The sequence below is a fragment of the Anopheles marshallii genome, chromosome 3 (genome assembly GCF_943734725.1).
Source record: "Anopheles marshallii chromosome 3, idAnoMarsDA_429_01, whole genome shotgun sequence".
Lineage (NCBI taxonomy): Eukaryota > Metazoa > Arthropoda > Insecta > Diptera > Culicidae > Anopheles > Anopheles marshallii.
The window spans coordinates 79,811,378-79,829,205 of NC_071327.1; the positions used below are offsets into that span (position 1 = coordinate 79,811,378).

General features: G+C 45.3%; 2 protein-coding genes across 3 annotated transcripts in view; one reads left to right on the forward strand and one right to left on the reverse strand.

Moving 5' to 3' along the window:
* Positions 1-4,045: 4,045 nt before the first annotated feature.
* LOC128715772 (G protein alpha o subunit) overlaps positions 4,046-17,828 on the forward strand; it is a 28,636-nt gene continuing 14,853 nt past the window's right edge. Inside the window, exons 1-4 of one of the 2 annotated variants that reach the window (XM_053810685.1) lie at positions 4,046-4,163; positions 6,000-6,042; positions 7,564-7,705; positions 8,439-8,599. In XM_053810685.1, coding sequence (XP_053666660.1) covers positions 4,046-4,163; positions 6,000-6,042; positions 7,564-7,705; positions 8,439-8,599 — 464 coding nt within the window. The remainder of the gene's footprint in view (positions 4,164-5,999; positions 6,043-7,563; positions 7,706-8,438; positions 8,600-17,828) is intronic. The other variant, XM_053810686.1, reaches the window with a different exon arrangement.
* LOC128715771 (probable cytochrome P450 49a1) lies at positions 8,859-17,627 on the reverse strand. The gene is made up of 10 exons (XM_053810684.1): positions 17,396-17,627; positions 11,422-11,668; positions 11,246-11,362; positions 10,576-10,652; positions 10,066-10,261; positions 9,814-9,979; positions 9,555-9,724; positions 9,398-9,476; positions 9,080-9,313; positions 8,859-8,972 (listed from the first exon to the last, which is right to left on the reverse strand). The coding sequence occupies exons 1-10, from the start codon at positions 17,625-17,627 to the stop codon at positions 8,859-8,861; spliced, it is 1,632 nt and encodes a 543-aa protein (XP_053666659.1).

Consider the following 17,828-nt stretch of genomic DNA (forward strand, 5'->3'; position numbering starts at 1 on the left):
TTACGCACAACCTTTACACACGGACGCTCGAACTTCACAAAGTATCCCCTGTCACCTTGAGCGGATTTCGGTAATGAAAAGAAGCAAACCGCAAGGAGTAAACGAACACAAACTCTGCCCAATTTCGGTGGAGCCTCCTATGTACCGGTTTTGCTTGATTACGCGTATGGTTGTTTCCCAGCTTCGCGGGATCCAAAAATAAGTATCCGTGTGGTAGCTTCTATCCTTCTTCGCAGCGTATTCGGAGAAAGCTCCACCAGCTCTCTCGTATGCGCCACCACCACCGGTAATGTTGCAGTCGTAATAAAACGGAAGCCCTACGCACCAGTCTAGGGTGGTGCGAAAGGAAGCGAACGAACATGAGCAGCAAATTGTGTACGTCTTATTTTACGCGTTCGTATATGCGGTCCTTTTTAAAATAAGTTTCCTTCGAGGGCGATGCCCGCAGAGGATCGTGTATTACACAAGCGAGCGCGATATTACGTACCAGCCACCAAGCGTCTCCATTTGCCTGGCACGCTGAAAATGGAGGTTGGGATACTTTGTTGTGCATAATTTATTATTAGCGCTTCTTTTGGGGTGTGCTTTGCTGTGTAAGAAGTGGGTCTGTGTGATGCTGTGACTGGCACCCGAGCGATTAATTTTGCAAATTGAGTTCGCGCCGACATTGGCTGGGTATGGATTTAGAAATAAACGCATCTTTTTTTTTTTTATTTCCATTGTATCTTTGATTACCCAAGAAAATTGTGTTTATAGGATGATTTTTAGAGGGCCCAAGTACGATAAAAAACTAATATAATTTTTATTTTTAGTTTGTGAATTAACGACTGCCACACAATTGTTGCTCATAATAAAATATTTGAAGGTGGTCCCACCAAAAGCGTTTTTTGTATAAAAAACTAATTGTTTTTTACATACTTGTAGCAAAGAATTCGATCGATTCCCCACACAAATAAAACTTCATTCCTGGTTGAGGACTACCATAGCTGACATTAGACAAGGATTATTATAGCCTTTCATCAAGATGCCTTCATCCTTTCGTTTTCTTACAGTCGCCGGGGCTGTCACATTTGACCCACTAACGTGAGGTATGCGGACGCACTATTAATAACTTCATAACTCGCCAATCAATACTAAGCGACTAACCGATCCGGAGGGCTCAATCGGAATCTATAAATGGAATGAGTTTGAATTGATTGTTGCATTAATATTAATCAGCTGTGTGATTAGTATCGAATGGTAAAAGAATTACTTTCTCTTCCAAGTTTTATATGTGTCTTACAAGTGACAGTCTTTGAATAATTAAATCTTTCAGCACTGATCAGTAGGAACCTTTTTCTTCTGATTACAGAAATTATATTAGTTGGGAATGAAGAAATATGTCTTGATATTAGCATTTTTTTGTAACTCGTCTTACTGCCGGGTGTCAGGGTGTCAATGCTTCTTGTGTGTATGTGGAAGAGAGAGAGAGAGAGAGAGAGAGTTTATGGTGCTGTTGGGGATATAAAACTCCCGTTGGCAAAAATTGCAACGTTCATGCGCAGTAGAAAGGCAACGGTGAGCTGTTTGACCGTTTAGCAGCGTCTACACACCGCTAGAATAGACGGGTGTAGGGTTCACTTGTTTTATCGTTTCTCGCGCCTTACACTGTTAGCAAGGGATTACCCTTGGCGTAATGGAAAGAGAACGAGGGCCGGGTGAATAAGCGACAAAAATATGAATTATATTTGCATGTCGTCGGGTCCTTCGAGAGCCAACGGGGAGAAATATCCACGGTTTTGACCGACGGCAGAACGTTACCGATGAATGGATGGGTTTTGGTGCTCCATTTTTGTTGTTGTTCGGTGCTCCTTCAGTCCAATTTTCAATTGGAGCCCCAAAAATAATGAGGCTTTACGAATTTGTGCACACCCTTCGCGCGCTATTCCACCATGTTGTTGTTTGGGCTCGGGAATGTGGCGTGTTGTGGTGTCTTTTGCACGCGAAACGGGTTAGTAAGCTCCAGTTTGGTTTTGTGGTGACTTCTACTGTCTGCCAATGGTGTGTTTCAATAGTGGTGGTGGGCAGAGTTTAGCTGCCCGGGGGAAACAAAGAACTCGCCCTAAAATGGTTATTGATTGAGTGAAGTTTTTAGGTTAAACGAAACGATGAAGGCACGACATGCTAACGCCTTGTATAATTGATGTGGTAAGAGGTAGGGGGATGCTTCAGGGTTGTTTATAATTACGTTTACTTGTTTTAGTTAGTTATTTGGTACGAGCGAAAGTATGATCATGCTAAAAAGGATCTTTTCTCACACTTGAACTGACGGACTTTTTCCATACGTTCCCTTCCACTAAACGAAGATAGTAATGGAATAATCATACAAAGACGGAAAGTTGAACATTGGTTTATATTGCAATCGTTTTATATTTCTAAATGGAGGAAGCAAAACTGTTTCTCCACGAAATAGAAGGAATCGAAAGCTACTCCATCATCATCAACAACATCATGCTTCGTTAATCGATATCGCACTTGAGATAAAAGCCCTATCCCCTTGTGTGACTGAATTCGTATTTCTGCCACAGTCGGCATTTTATCCTTGCTCTTTCCCACCTTTGATTCCCTCCCCCGGAAGAACGCCGGAACGGAATGGACATCAATAAATCATTCATTAATGGCCATACAACGGAGAAGTGCCGGCGAAAAAGGATCTTTTTATTGTGGGGAGAGGGAGGTTTATTTTTGGTGGTGGCCACCGTAGTAGCGCAGAGAGCATTTCCCCGGAGCAAGTGGCAAATTTTTCGACAGCGTTTCATCACATCATCGTCATCATTTGCGGCTTCCCTGGTTGCGGAGTCCGGTGTCCACTGACACCCATAACATGGGTGATGGGTTTTCCCATCGCGCTCACACCGATGCGTACGAACTCGCCTGACCTCATATTCCGCTGCTGTGAGCAGGAACGGACCGGATAAACAGTTTGCAGTGAAGTGAATAGTTGGTAGTGAACATTACGTGCACAGTGGTGTGTGGTGGTGAACAAATCATAATCTTCTGAAGATGAAAAACAGTTTACTACAGTGCGAGCATGGAGAACAACAGGGCGAAAACCAGTTTTCGCAAAACAAGAAACACACGCACACAATTCGTATCGAATGTCGTCCTTTTGTACCCGCGCGTAAAGGACCACCGAGGGTGATCTATGTTGTGGTGTGGTTTGAAACGAGGAGAATGCTTTCCGGATTTTATGACAGCTCAAGTGTTTGTCTGTGCGATCGTAAAACATGGCGTAGAATCTACAGAAGGTGGTTGTACTGTTGGACTGCAAATGGGATGGTTTTTGGTGGTTTTAAAGTGTCATAAAACAATCCCTTATTTGCTATGTAGCTTCAGCATAGTGTACAGGCACTGTATAGCTGAATGTGGGACTGAAAAGAACAGTAAAAACACGGTTTAGCAATAGTAATTTGTGTCGTATTCATTGCTTAACTCCCTTTTGAACTCCACTTAAGAATTCGCTTATTACTTGCCCTACTAATCCATTTTGAATGAATTTTTCACATTAAAATTTTTTAGAAAATTGTAGTTCATAACAAAACACGGCGCCGGTAAAAGTGAAGCGAACGGATCGACACGTGCGTGGTGTGTGCGATCGAAGGAAAGTGTTCACTGGCAGAACTCTCTGGTGGGCTTGCGGTGCCTAGCATATAAGTGTTCTGTTGTTAGCATTGCGCGTGCGTTACCGTGTCGTCGCAGCACACACCCGACGGTGTGCTGGTAGTGTGGCATTAGAGTGTGGCTCCGGGCGTGGCTAAACCCCGCAAAGGCAATATAGCGCAGCAAGATCCGTCGCAACTCTTAAGCCCTGCAACGATTCAGCCAAAGTTCCGCGATCGATAAGTAGCGAGCGCGGTTTCGAGCGATAGTGCCAGCCTGCCACCCCCTCCTGGGTCGGTATACATAAGTTTCCAAATTTCAAAGCTGTGATTTTCGTTTGGCCAAACCTTTTTGGCCGAACCGACAACAAACCTTCAAAACGTTCTGCACGGAAGCGATACGCATTATGGGGTGCGCACAGTCGGCTGAGGAACGGGCTGCCGCCGCTAGGAGCCGCCTGATCGAGCGTAATCTCAAGGAGGACGGTATCCAGGCGGCCAAGGACATCAAACTGTTACTGCTCGGTAAGGAAGGACGTTCCTTTTGGGATGAGGAAACGAGAATGGTGTGAATATTGTATGATTTTCTCCTTGTTTACGGTCTGTTCTAAATCGCGCTCATTGTTGAGATGCGATGCTATAAAAAAGAGGATCACGTATCTCGTGTCATAATTAATGTACGTTTGAATTAGTTAACATCCGTGTTTTGGCGTGTGGCCAGTATTGATTTTAACAACATGCTTAATGCGACTTCTTCTCGTGCACGTCGATGATACAATGTAGCTACAAAATATGTTTCCCACTTTGCATCCGATCGGTGATTGGTTTATTCGCAAACAGAGCCAGAGTGGAATACTTCCAATCGAAATGGAACGATTCGGTAAGGGTATGCCGTGATCTCACCCCCGGCTACCACAACGGTTTACCTCCGGACCGAAACGGACAGAAAGGTTTATCCCATAACCATGTTCGATGCATTGGTGAGCAGTGATTTTCTAAATATAACCCTAACCCCGAATATATATTGGAACGATCGGTGCTGAGGACTCGTACCACGAGCGCCACTACCACTCGGCCCACGTATCCGGAATTGGCCTTCCAGACTCTGTTTCATTCAGAGTTATTGTAAACAATTCGTACTGTGGTGTAGAGTTGCTGTTTTGCGCTCTCTTGGTGGAGTCGGTGTTTTCAATTGGAAAACACTTACAACTTCCACGTCCGCTAGCTAACTGGGTTATCTTCCCCGCAATGCCACTTCGGACGAGAAAGAACACTTTCACCTACACTCCAACCAATTTCCCACTAGATGGCGCAACGATTAAGAACTGTTTCCTTCGCCCGTGGTGCCCATTTGAATGGTGTGCAACGATAACCGTTGTGTTTTTTTTATTGTTTTTCTTCTTGGTGGGATTGTGTTACTATTATTTCTGTGGCCAGCGGGTGAAATCGTCTGTTTAAATATTTATCTCAACCCCTGCTCTTACGTCTAGGGGCTGCGGTAGCGTCCGGCCGTTGTATCGCGCTTGATCGCATTCGTTTCTCCGACCCGGTAGAATCGGTCTTTTCGGAAGCTTTGCTTTTTGCAAAACTTTTCATCCCACCGTCCTCATTGCACACCGTATGAATGGGATGCTGGTATATTCACATACAGACAAAGCCGGTTAAGCCGAGAAAAACAGTGCGCATTGAAAAGGAGGACGGAACGCTGGAAGAGGGAAAATCGAACCATTGATCAGTCCGAATGACGTCAATTCGCGCGTTTTCATGGGATTGTGTGTTTTTTGTTCTCGTCGAGCGAGTTATTTATTGTTGAAGTAAAATTTTGCTATACAATCTCGCTGCTCTCTCGCGTGTTCTGGCACTTGGTTTACGATCACGAATTCAAGTGCAATCACAATGGTGCTAGATAAAGTTTTTTTTTTTTTTTGTAGCTAACATCAGTGGAATAGATTCTTGGAGGATTTGTTCTTGGCAGGTATTGTGCGTTGGTGATGCCGAGGAAAAATTTTCATTTCTTGCTCTCCACTCAGCTCATATTAGCTCCACTCGAGTTGGGAGCTTTATTGCACACTTGCGGAGGAAGTTTTAATAAGGCAAAGCGTTCCGACGAAACCTTTGGAGTGTGGCCCGACCCCCAGCATGTGATGATTTAATAGGAACACGTAAATTTGATTGTTTTGAAGTATTTTTAAATCAGTTGAAGTGTAATATCACGGGAATAAAGTAATCATGCTTTGCTTCATAGCTGATAATAATTTTCGATTATTCTTCGATGAATACTAAGCTATTTTTCTTATCAATTCTGGGGGTTAAATAACTGCCATATTCTAACTTGCATTGTTTTGCTTATTATATTTTCAGGCGCTGGTGAATCGGGAAAAAGTACAATCGTTAAACAGATGAAGTAAGTATTGGTATTCTATTCGATGTAATGCGAATTTAATCATTTGATATAATTTAAGAACAATAACAATACAAAATGCACCTCCATCCATCACACTCACATTCAGTTTCTTTTGCTGTTGAATCTTTAATGAGCTCTTTCCTGGCTTTATATCCCTTCGTCGTAAAGAAGGGTTTTTTTTGTCCTTGTTGAAGTTTTTCAGTACGAAATTTTGCTTTGTCTTTACACCCTTGCGGGGTTCGACCCGTATAAAACTATCTCTCTCCCCTCCGCTCTTTATGGTAAGTGGCGTAAAAACGCACGTGAAGGAAAAACGGCACGAGTGAATATGATTCACATGCGATCGTATATTATTCCTCCCAATGTTCAACGGACATAGCTCCCCCCATCATAGCCACTGTTGTTGTGTCTGCCCCGGCTCAACCATGGTCGTTGAATATGGAATATTTAACTGAAACTTGTTTCGGTGTTACATTGCACCAGCTACAGCCAGTGGGTCGTTTTCCCAGGGCGCTAGACACATACCGCACACAGGAGCGCGTGTGTAACGCAAAAAAAAAACAAAAATCAAATAAGGAAATAACAATCGTTGGCTCCCGGGAGCCGTCGCAAAAATGGTTGTTTTTTATCGATTTTGACATGCAACCCCAACAACATCCCCTTTCGACAGTGGATGTGTGTGCGTGTGCTCCTTTCAGCATTGTTCCGATGTCAAAGTTCGCACAAAGAAGAAACCTTTGTTTTGTTGACTCTGCCTGGCGATGCTAAACTGTTTTTCTCCGTTTGCTGCTTTATGTGTCCCGGTTTTCATCGTCCCTCCGTCCTGCAACCTGTTAGTGGGACTGGCGCGACGACTCTACGCGGTTGACATTTTCCATTTCCATTCCGCTGGATCGTGCTTGATCGGTGGATGTGGGTGTGTTTTTATCATGTTCATCTTGAAGCAGCTTAGCGGAGTTTTGTTTTACTTGTTCCCAGGATACGTTGAACGAACTATTTTCTAACTTTTTTATCATGTCCAATCGTGCTTGTGTCGAGAGCGCTTGCGAAGAAAAATAGGTACCGATAGTTCTTGAAGGGTTTATTTCTATTTTTTCTTTAAAACTTGAACAACACCACCCTCGACGCTACATTTCTTCAAGTTTAGCCTCTGAAGGGTTGATTTTTTTTGTCCGCTTCTTGAAGGACACTCTGTGAGCAGTTACGTTGAGTGTAGAAACGAGCAAACAAGCTGCAATCTTTCACTTGGTGAAAGTGTTTTAACAGAAGCATTTTCCTGAGATTCATGACTCTGACCTCTTGAAAGATTCCACCATCAATACATATATATTATTTTTAGACAGCAATAGACCGATACATCCTTCGTTTGCGATTTTGTTGAATAGTTCTAGCCCTATCACAATAAATTAAGCCCTGCACGAAGTAGCTGTCAAAATCATGCATGTAAACCCGATGTTATTGCGGTTTTGAGTGACAAATTTTCTCACACCTTTTCTTTCCCGTTTCCTTTTCTACTTGCAGAATTATTCACGAAAGTGGCTTTACGTCAGAGGATTTCAAACAGTACAGGCCAGTAGTGTACAGCAACACGATACAATCACTAGTTGCAATACTGCGAGCGATGCCAAACCTTAGCATTGCGTTCGGCAATAACGAACGGGAGGTAAGGGGCTGTATTTTTAGTTAATCACCTGTGTTATTTCTGTACCATAGTTTTGATTTTAGCGACATTCGTCCGGAGGCCTAGCGACGAGGGCTGGTCCCAGTACCCCATGACACGGGGTGTCATTGAAAATCAATCATTTTGATGCCTGACTTCAGCGGGTGTACAGAAACATTTAATCGTACGTGATTTCAATTCCCAATCGGTCGCTACTGTTGACATGGCACCGTAAACTGTACGCACGGTTCCTTCTCACGATCGTATGAAAACGATGCAGTTCCGCGGTAATCGGAGTCCCGTGGCTGCGGTTATGCTAGGTGTGCTGCAAACTAACACCGTGTCGTGTGCCAACAGAACGGTCGATTGCGCTTCAGTTGTATACGGTGTGGCAAGTTAGCAGAACGTCAACGGCGAGTTTCGAATTCGGGTTTTGTGGTTTTTCACCTCGCTCGTAGATGATCCCAACCGGAAGAAGCGGAAGGACATCGTTGCACCGAGGAGATGCGTTCGTGAACGTCGCAACACGTGGTGCGAACGTGTTTACGCTGCATACGCTTACCGTTTATCCTTCATGTGGTTGGGAACTGGTTCGCCTAGAGCTGCTGGGGGTCCACATGTTCTGTCGCTGTACGCGGAGCGCTTTTTACTCTATCAAATGACGAAAAGCACACAAACTTGTCAATGCTAGACGCTAACGATCGTTCTATTCTCACATCTCAATTTCCCTGCACAGTGTGACGCAAAGATGGTGTTCGACGTAGTACAGCGGATGCACGACACAGAACCATTCTCGGAGGATCTGCTATTAGCGATGAAAAGACTGTGGTCGGATTCTGGCGTGCAGGAGTGCTTCTGCCGCAGCAACGAGTATCAGCTGAACGATTCCGCAAAATAGTGAGTACAAAACATTCAAACACTCCTCCTTTAGATGGTGTTCATCTAGGCGATCTCTTACGTACAAGCTTCCGCTCAATATCAAACAATGATGAAAAATAAGCACTCGTCAAGAGTTTTAATGTCTTCATCGTACTTTATTTAACATTTACCGATTTATGTACACTTTACCTTAGAATAATGCTGAGCGTTCGGACTGTATTGTTGATTCACATGCACTTGATACTGGCGTGTTTCCGACACTTCCCTATAGCCTTTCCTAGTTGCTCCGCTCTGTCAGCTTAAATTTCAGCGGTTTATCGGGAATGTAGGTGGGATTCACCTTGTACGTAAGCTTCTCGTAGTTGTACTCCACCTGATACCGCCGGAAGAGCTGTAACGAAGCGTTTCAACGAAAACCGCCCGAAGGTAGGCAACCCGTAAGACAGTGTCTTCAGTATTGTTTCTTCAAGATAATTGTAACTTGCACGCGCAACATACCTTGGAGAGAAGTATCTGTAGCTCGCATTCGGCAAACCGCCGACCGATGCAGGTCCGCCGTCCGTAACCGAACGGCAAGCTCACGTACGGATGAATCTTCTGGCCGGCGTGTGGGCAACCGGAATGTTCCTTAAGTTCACCCCGCTTCAGCCATCGCTCCGGAATGAATCGATCGGGTTCCGGGAAATACTGTTCCAGATTCGAAACGACCAGATGGGGGAATATGACGTGCGTCTGAAGGTGGAATGATTTAAAGTCGTATTGTTAAAACCTTAAATTAGTCTTCCTATCGCCAAGGGATTTGCTCTGGTTCCTTACCCCCTTCGGTATATGGTAACCACCGATGACGGCATCTGTCTGTAAGCTGCGCCCGTTTCCGATAACAACCGGATACATACTAGAAGGAGACGATAGTGCAATTTCACTTGCCACAAACCGCTACCCACGAGGATTTGTGCGATGAAAATCAACTTACCGCAGCGTTTCCTTGATGCAGGCCCTGAGATAAGGCATGGTTTCGAGCATCGATATCGTAAACTTTGTGTCCGGCGACGGCATACTGCGCTTGATCTCGTTGAACAGGATCTCCTGCTTGTCCGGGTTTTGGCTGAGCTGGTAAATCGTAGATGTCGCCGCAACGGATGTCTGGCGAAAAGCAAACGACGGGGACACAATGAAGCATGGTTTAGCATGAAGAAAAAACAAAACCATTACCCATCCACTCGACTGCTTACCGTATCCACGCCAACCATAATCAGATCGAGCGCAAGGACTGCCGCAATCTTTGGATTGTTTGTCTTTTGTAGAATTCTTTCGACGAGCGAGATACACTCTTCGCTCTTCTGCTCGGTGCTGTTGTTCATCTTCTCCATAGCAATATTGATGTGCCGCATGCAAAGTCTGGTTGAAAATGAAATGCAAAGAGACGTTAGATGACACGCATCAGGGTGTGGTGGCTGATCGATCAGGGCGTGGATGGGACCTACTCTCGGAATGTGTCCAAAGCACCGATGTAGTTTTTGTACGCCGTTGTCTCGTAGATGCGCCAGATGGGCATCCGCAGCTCGACCTCCGCCACGGTCCAGAAGAAGGTGTTGATGGAATTAATGATGCGCTTCGACTCGTCGTTGCCATCCTTCGACACACAGCCGAGACGTGTGTCGAGCGCCACTCGTCCGATTGCTGTACGGGGCGATAGAAAAATACGTAAACTATAAACTATAAACTTTGTATTTATATAAATGAGTCAGAAAAGCGTTAATTATGCAGAACTGCTAATTTAGTAAGAATGGCGCGGCTCAGATTTTATGTTTTATTTACGCCTGCAAACAAGTAGGATGGCTGAAAATTGACTTAAGTTGCAGGAAAATCTGGCGTAATTAATCCTCTTTACTTTTAAGCGTGAGAAGGCTAGCGGGTGTGTCCTTGTTTGAATTAGCTTGTAGCCTATTTTAGCTTAACAATCGCATAATCGAAGCGTAATGGGTAATGCTTACACTCTAGCGCCCACTTGTACAGCTCGTGCAGAAAATCTCCCGGCAGCTCGTTATTTTCGTCACGCATCTCTTGGATCCTGCCGGGAAGGAGAAGAATGCATTGAAATGAAACTCAAGGAAACTTAATTATTCATACGAAATAAATTCGCAAACAACTTTTCTGCGTATATGTTACGGGGTAGGTGGGAGGAAAAGAATGGTAGATGGAACAACATTTTTATGATGTCAAACGGATGGTTTTTTCGAAAAAAAAACCACACCGCTCAGAACTTTTCGACAAAGTCGCAAATCTCGTCAGAGAGATTTATTTAAATCGTACCAAAGTTGAGTGTGTTGTGTTGAGTGGTTGTGTCACTGGCGTCACAGACTGAGCAAAACAAGTTTTCCTATCGATAACAAATAACAACCCAAAAATGTTACGCACATTTTTTTTTGCTTCTAAAGACTCGCTTTAAGCTGTCTGCAGTGGAGTGCCGTAACAGTTAAAACTCGCTGACTTTGAGACCTCTTCCAACGAGGTTTGACCTCGAGCGTGATCTATACGATCTCTTTTGGGGTTTGAGTGAGGCAGGCATGCGAAAGATCACAACGAATGTTGAGACACCAACGTTGGCCATTCGACACGCACTATCTCGGCTTAGGACGGGAAATAAAAAAAATAGAAGCCTACCTGTCCATGAAATCGCATGATATCTCGTCTAACGGTGCGATGTATTTTTTGGCGGTGGATGGTTGCAGCATCACCTGCTGGACTTGCGCCCGAAAGGCATCCCATTTTTCGCCATGACTGAAAAGGAAATTGGAGTGAGTTGTGGTAAAGGTGGGCCTACTGCAGGTGGTACTTACACACCGATCAGCCCCATATTGTCACCGAAGAAATCTTTCCGCAGCTTCGATTTGTAGTTCCGAAGCGACGGCATCGCCGGCCGGTGTGGTTGCACTTCCTCCTTCTTGAACGTGTCCCGTATTAGGTCGGCATCGAACACGAACAGCAGGTCCGGATGTCCGATCAGTCCGTTCACCTTCGCGATGCGCCCATACTGCCGGTGGAGATCCTGCATCACCTTGTCCAGATCCTCGATCTTGTACTGACCTGTGGGTGAGGGCATGAACATGGGGAATTTCGTAGAAAGAGCGACCACTTAACGCCGCACTCGAGCATGGTTTCACTATTTTACTTTCCACTCAACAGCCTTAGTCCGTTTGCCGTGGATGAAAGGTAGAGTGTTTAATTTGCCAAAGTATTTGCACTCTTCCTTCTGTGAAGCGCGCTCGTTGAAGTTCGCAATGGTCATGAACTATCTTCAAAGCGACAGCCGTAAAAACTACTCTTTATGCTACTTCATCACCGAACACGCTTGATGAGCGAAGAAGAACAGAGCCAGAATTGAATGGGAGTTAAGTTCGTCTAATGATGCGATTGAGGGATACTTCTCTTGATGGCTGTTTTTTATATAGATGACCCTCAAGATCATTTAACAAATAGTCTCATTAAATCTACCCGTTCGAGATTGGAACAATTACTATCAGCTTGTTTCGAAAGCTACCAAAAGAGCATCCTCATAGGGGGATTGCTAAAGATACCGGTAAGTACTTCCAAGTCGCGTGACACACCGCACCACTGCGAAGTACGATCACACTATCGGAGGCAGAAAACAAGGCGTTGGATGCAAACTACGTGCCGGGTCGGGTTAGTATTCCACCGGCATTATGCTAATTAATGCGTGTTTGTGGTCGCGACCACAAATTGGAAATCTAAACCCGCGCACAACACCTGGCACAGCACAGCATACACACGCAAGCAGTATTCCGGCATTAGGTGTTGGAAGACCGTGGGATCATGACGGCGCTGGAGAGAGCATGGCATGGCAGCACAGGAAGCAATGCTGTCGTATGTACGCCGGACACGAACACGCTCGGTTAGATGGATCAACCCAATGTAACGCCAGCCAGCGGGCGGTCATTTTACACATAATATTTTGGAAAATAAACTACACGCGCGTTATGCTTTCGAGTTGGGACAAGCCGAACGAAAGATTCACCCATTTTTGATGCCCTTCGCCACGCAACAGTGTTATGGCACTGGAAAAAGGGGGACAATTGTTTGTGGCAACAATAACTTCTTCGCGCTTTTCTTTTGTTTTTGCACATATTGCGAAGCCGTGCGTGGAAAAAAGGCGTTAATACTGTGTTCCGGCAGGCTATCCGTTTTAAACTTTGGGTGCTAAATGGTCGGTTCAAATATGGAATTGAATTAAATTTCTTACCGCGTTGCTGGTGTCCGCGGTTAGACACTGTTAAAACATGCTCACTGCGTGTAGTCAATTAGATGTCTATTTGCGTCATGTTTGATGTTGAAACCAATGTTTCAAGCTATTTGGACAATATTTTTCCCTTTCGCCTATGATAACTTAAAGAAAGTATGCTTAGCAAAAAAAAAAGAGCTACCTTAATCCCACCGAAAAATGCTACAGATCGCTTTGCAATTAGAAAGTAGTTAGAAACTGTGTGTGAGACGTGCGTGAATTATGTAAGAAAAAAGGCAACACTCATTAGATGAAGCAATTCTTCGTTTGTAAAAACCAATTAGTCACTAAAACAACAGCTAAAAAAAAATCACCCTTTGCCACCCAATTTGTAAAACACAACTCCGGTTAGCGAAATCTGACGCAAGAACGCTGCTAACATTCGTAGATAGTTGGTGTGTGGTTTCTATTGGCTTTTTACAAAAAATCGTAAAATATGCCAATCCTGTGGGCAGCATTTGCTAACCCATCGGAGACCACATGGAGGTGACGGGGGGGGGGGGGGGAAGCAACCAGGTAGGGCCTCTCGCGGTCTATGCGAGACAGGGCATAACAGCGGTGACACACCTTTGCTTGCCGCGAGTGCTTGAAACGATTGAAGCGTTGTGCCGGAGGGATAGAAGTAACTCCCCCCCCCGGTGATGTGGTCTTTACAGATAATTGCCAAATGCCACCATCGCATCATGCGCACACACCACCAACGCTTGTTGGCACACGAGGGGACCATCGTTTGGTGCGATAGTATACACCCGTTTTCTTCAACGACCTGGGCCACGTGTTGAGGTTAGGGCGTTCTGCTAATGGTGCTTTTTAAACAGCTTCTTTGCTAACGCGAAGGTAATTGTACACGACTCTTTTAAGGATGGGGTAAAAATGTGCATATTTAACACATTTGCTTTCTTCAACCGGGTGTGATGGAGGAATTCTTGGGTGGCGAGGTAGTTAAGGTGCGAATTAAAAGTTCCGGCATCACACTGGAAAGGTTAAGCTAACTTTTGATGGAAACCATTGTCTGAGGTATGCTAAACAATTTGAATAAAAGCGTCTGAAAAAAGGGACTTGAAAGTGACGCTAAGTTCTACCAGAGATGCTAGAATGAATTCTTTAAAGCGTTTATGACAATAATGCTAAAATCTGCCACTCGTCGAATTACATAACATTCAGTTTACTGTGTGCGGTAACTGACCCGGCCCAAAAGCGTAGACCTCTTCGTGTGGACTGGGGTCGTGGAACGAGGACATCAACCTGGCAACATTAGGCCACTCTTTTGACCCGCTCATTGATTTCGTCAAATGCCGGTGGCAAAATTCGCTTGGCTTTCGATTTGAGAGCACCCCGACACAGCTTTGGCCGAATGGTCGATAAAGCACTGAGGTGGGTTCACTCTCACTTTCCTCGTGCTCGACACTCGGTGTCACTGACGACATACACCTCTGATGACTTCCAGAAAGACGATGACGTTGGTGTGTCACACCAACCAGTGGAAGAGAATTCGGCAAGATAATTATACACGTCTCGCGCGCTTTTAAATCATCCCAGCTCATAACAGTCCCATTTCGAAAGAGGCGTCAATGAGCTAGCTAATGTGTGATGGGTTGAAGATAATGATGATGTCTTGCCGGGGAACAACAACGACGTACGGGTTCGCTGATTGATACGGGTTCGTCGGAACATCGTGATGACCTGCAGCGACCCCGGTTTACGCATCCGATGAAGATGGTCACAAACCACAACCTGTCACTGACGGGTTCCCGTAAAACATCGGAATATCTTCGCCAAAGGTAAGATTAATCGATAACAAATTACGCTACCGGCATCGTTAGCCGATGGGGGAAACTGTGTCATTGGGACGTACGGTATGTGCACTCGACCCCGAGTCCAATTTTCTTACCACGCGGCCGCAACTGATTACATGATCTCCGTGTAAACAACGCGCCGACACACAAAAGAAGAAATTGAATGCATCCCTCCACCAGCAAATAAAAAAAAAAACAGGACGCAGTCAGCTCCAAATAAAGCGTCCAGTGGAAGATGTTTCGGCCCGCATCGTCTGTCCGATTCCTCGCGGAACAGTGCGTCCCCTGGCCGCTGTGTTTAAACAAAAATTCGTCAAGAAATTATGTAAACTGCTTCCCATTGTAAGTGCACCGTGCCAAAGTCCCGGCACTCCAGGTACCGGCCGGGTCACACGTAAACGGCACAGAAGGCTCTCGATCCGGTGGCACATTTCACAATCACAGCGGTGACTTGCGGTGTGCATTTCTTTCGATCTCCCGTGGTCTGTCCCCCCTAAGCCTCTGCGCAACGCTTTATGAGTGGTTTATTTGTGACAAACCGCTCGTTGAGTTATTATGCCTTCAGCACCATCTGTTTTGGGGCAGGTCCGTGTGCAGGGGGTCGTAATGTCTGACATTGTTCCATGACCAAACCATGACCACGGTACTCTACTGATTGGAGGAAGTGAGAGACCTCGTTGGCGGCTTTTATGCGGGTTTTTCAACTCCCTCTGCTCCCAAGAGCTCTTCAGAGCAGAGTTCCCGCCGACAGTGGACTTGATGCTGTCACCTCAAGTAATAAAAGCGATAAATCTGTCCAAATGAAGAGAGAAATTGAACAACAACAAGTCAGGGAACACATGGATGCCGGGGGTCAGTTTTAGTACATTATTTAGTACACCGAAAGGAAAGAAGGCTTGCCGATTCCGTACATTGGGAATTATTGTGGTGGACGCATTTGCATGCAAGGTTTCCATGTAAACACGCCAACTTCCACAATGTCCACGGGACTTAACCAAAAACCAAGTAAAACATGGTTCGCACGGCACTTCATGTTGCCCCAGTACACTGCGCCGCTGTTATCTCATCGCTGTTTGAAGTTTTTGCAGACGATTCGTTCCGTTACGGGGCGGCCACTGTGACTAACGTGGGGTTTCTTTGTGAGCCGGTTGTTTGGTACGATATTTGCCTGTTGCTTAATTTTCTGCAAATTGATTTGCCGAGTTTACCGAGCGAAAAAGAAAGGAAACAAACTAATGGGTCGGGTGATCTGTTAGTTAGGGACACATGTGCCTGACGACGGTCGAAGGTACCTTTCGCGACAATACCTTGTCTGTTTTGTGACGCATGGAAAAAGAATATTATTATTGCATTTTCTGGTTAAAAGCAAAGAATGCATTTAAAAGTGCTGACATTAAAATGCAATAATCACTGCAAGCACGTGCAGCAGCAGCAGCAATCTTGATCGTTGTTTGCGTGCGGGGTCCTCTTAATTGTCTCAGCAATTTGATAAATTTTATCCAATTCACAACCGACTCGAAATGCTGCATTCAGGGCAACCCACATGCGGTACTGTTCGATGTAATAACGAATGAATCGATTGTGAAATGAGCTCAATCGTACGGGCTGCGTATGGTAATCAAATGAAATGGATCATACTTTTCTCGATGATGGCTTTTTTTTTAGCCCACGGCTGCAAAGCTGAATAAAAGCGCAGGCAAAAACACCACATAACTAACTCGTTACATGAGTGCAATCGAAGGTGGAATCAATCGTCCACGGTGGTGGAGCCACCAATCGGGGCTTGTTTCTCGTTGTTGTACCATTTTCTACCATTACGACTACGACTCGGATGCATTTTCCGGTGCGGTGCTGAATTTTCCAACACCGATGTGTGTGATCGTCGATTGCAAAATCGAAACCACCCACATCCCGAGCACCGAGGTAACTTCCACCCGAAACAAAAGCGATAAAAATACACCGTTTCCTGCGAAACGGTGGACAGACATACCGGCGCCAACGATTATTTTCCTTCCTTTCCATCGTCGGTTGCACACGCAGGTTGCAGCACTTCGAAGTTGCATGTTCACTATGCCATACACACCCCTCTCCCCATCCCCTCCTTTCTCCCTTGCCCCTTGAGCATGTTTTAGTCTCACTTTCGTTGTGACTTTCTTGTTCGTGCGGCACCGAATGACAGCGTCCAGTGTCTGTGCGGGATGCGAGGAACCGCGTGGATTTGTGCGCAGATTACGGAGCGGAACAAACCGATGGCTAAGATGGTTGGTGGTGGTGACCGTGGCCTTGGATGGGTGCGGGTTCCATGGTTTTGAAATAAGGTACCGGCGAACCGGTAGAAGATGATTTGACACGAAATATCTGGTTTGTTGCAGGTGTCCCGATGTCAGTAGATCACTCCACGTTTTTTTGACAAGCAGAATCAGATTCCGACTTAAATATGGACCAGTCTATGGTAAATACTACCGGGTGTTGAAGTCACCAACAAGGAGTCTTCCGTACGATGGAACCCGGAATGAATGATCTCATTAATTATTCAAAGTTTACTCCTAGCCATGAATTAATGAATCTAAAAATACCAGAGATATTGGCAGAATTTTTATTCACGACCTTTTGCAGGTGTTCAAGATCTCCACAAAGAAATTCTTCTAGACGAGACTAGTAGCTGACTCCCTAAATGGTCAACCAATTTCCAAAATTAGACCACACTGTAATACTTACCAATAATTGGAGCAAAGCGCCACGAGTTCCCTATCATCGGCAATCCCTTCGGGCCCGGCACATCGGTGTACGGTCTGGCATGGGAGAACTGTTCATTTACCGCCTGCTGCTGCTGGATCGTGGGCTCTAGTAGGGCGGCCGTAGCCGTTGTCGCCTCATTGGGCAGCACGTTCAAAGCCGACGAAAAGGCGGATCTCTTCAGTAAAGAGTTTGCTATTCTCTGCCCAACCATACTGTACGCGTCAGGATCTGCCTGTCAGGGAAGAGAGAATGAATTATTGTGCTTGTTGATGATTAAACTGTTGCCCAAACCACGGTGGGTGACGCAAAGATCATACCGACGAGAAGACCAATCGAAAGAAAGGCTACAAGAAGCGTAGTATAAATTAAAACCACTCTCCATCCTGGCATTGACCTTCGCCGCGGATTTGAC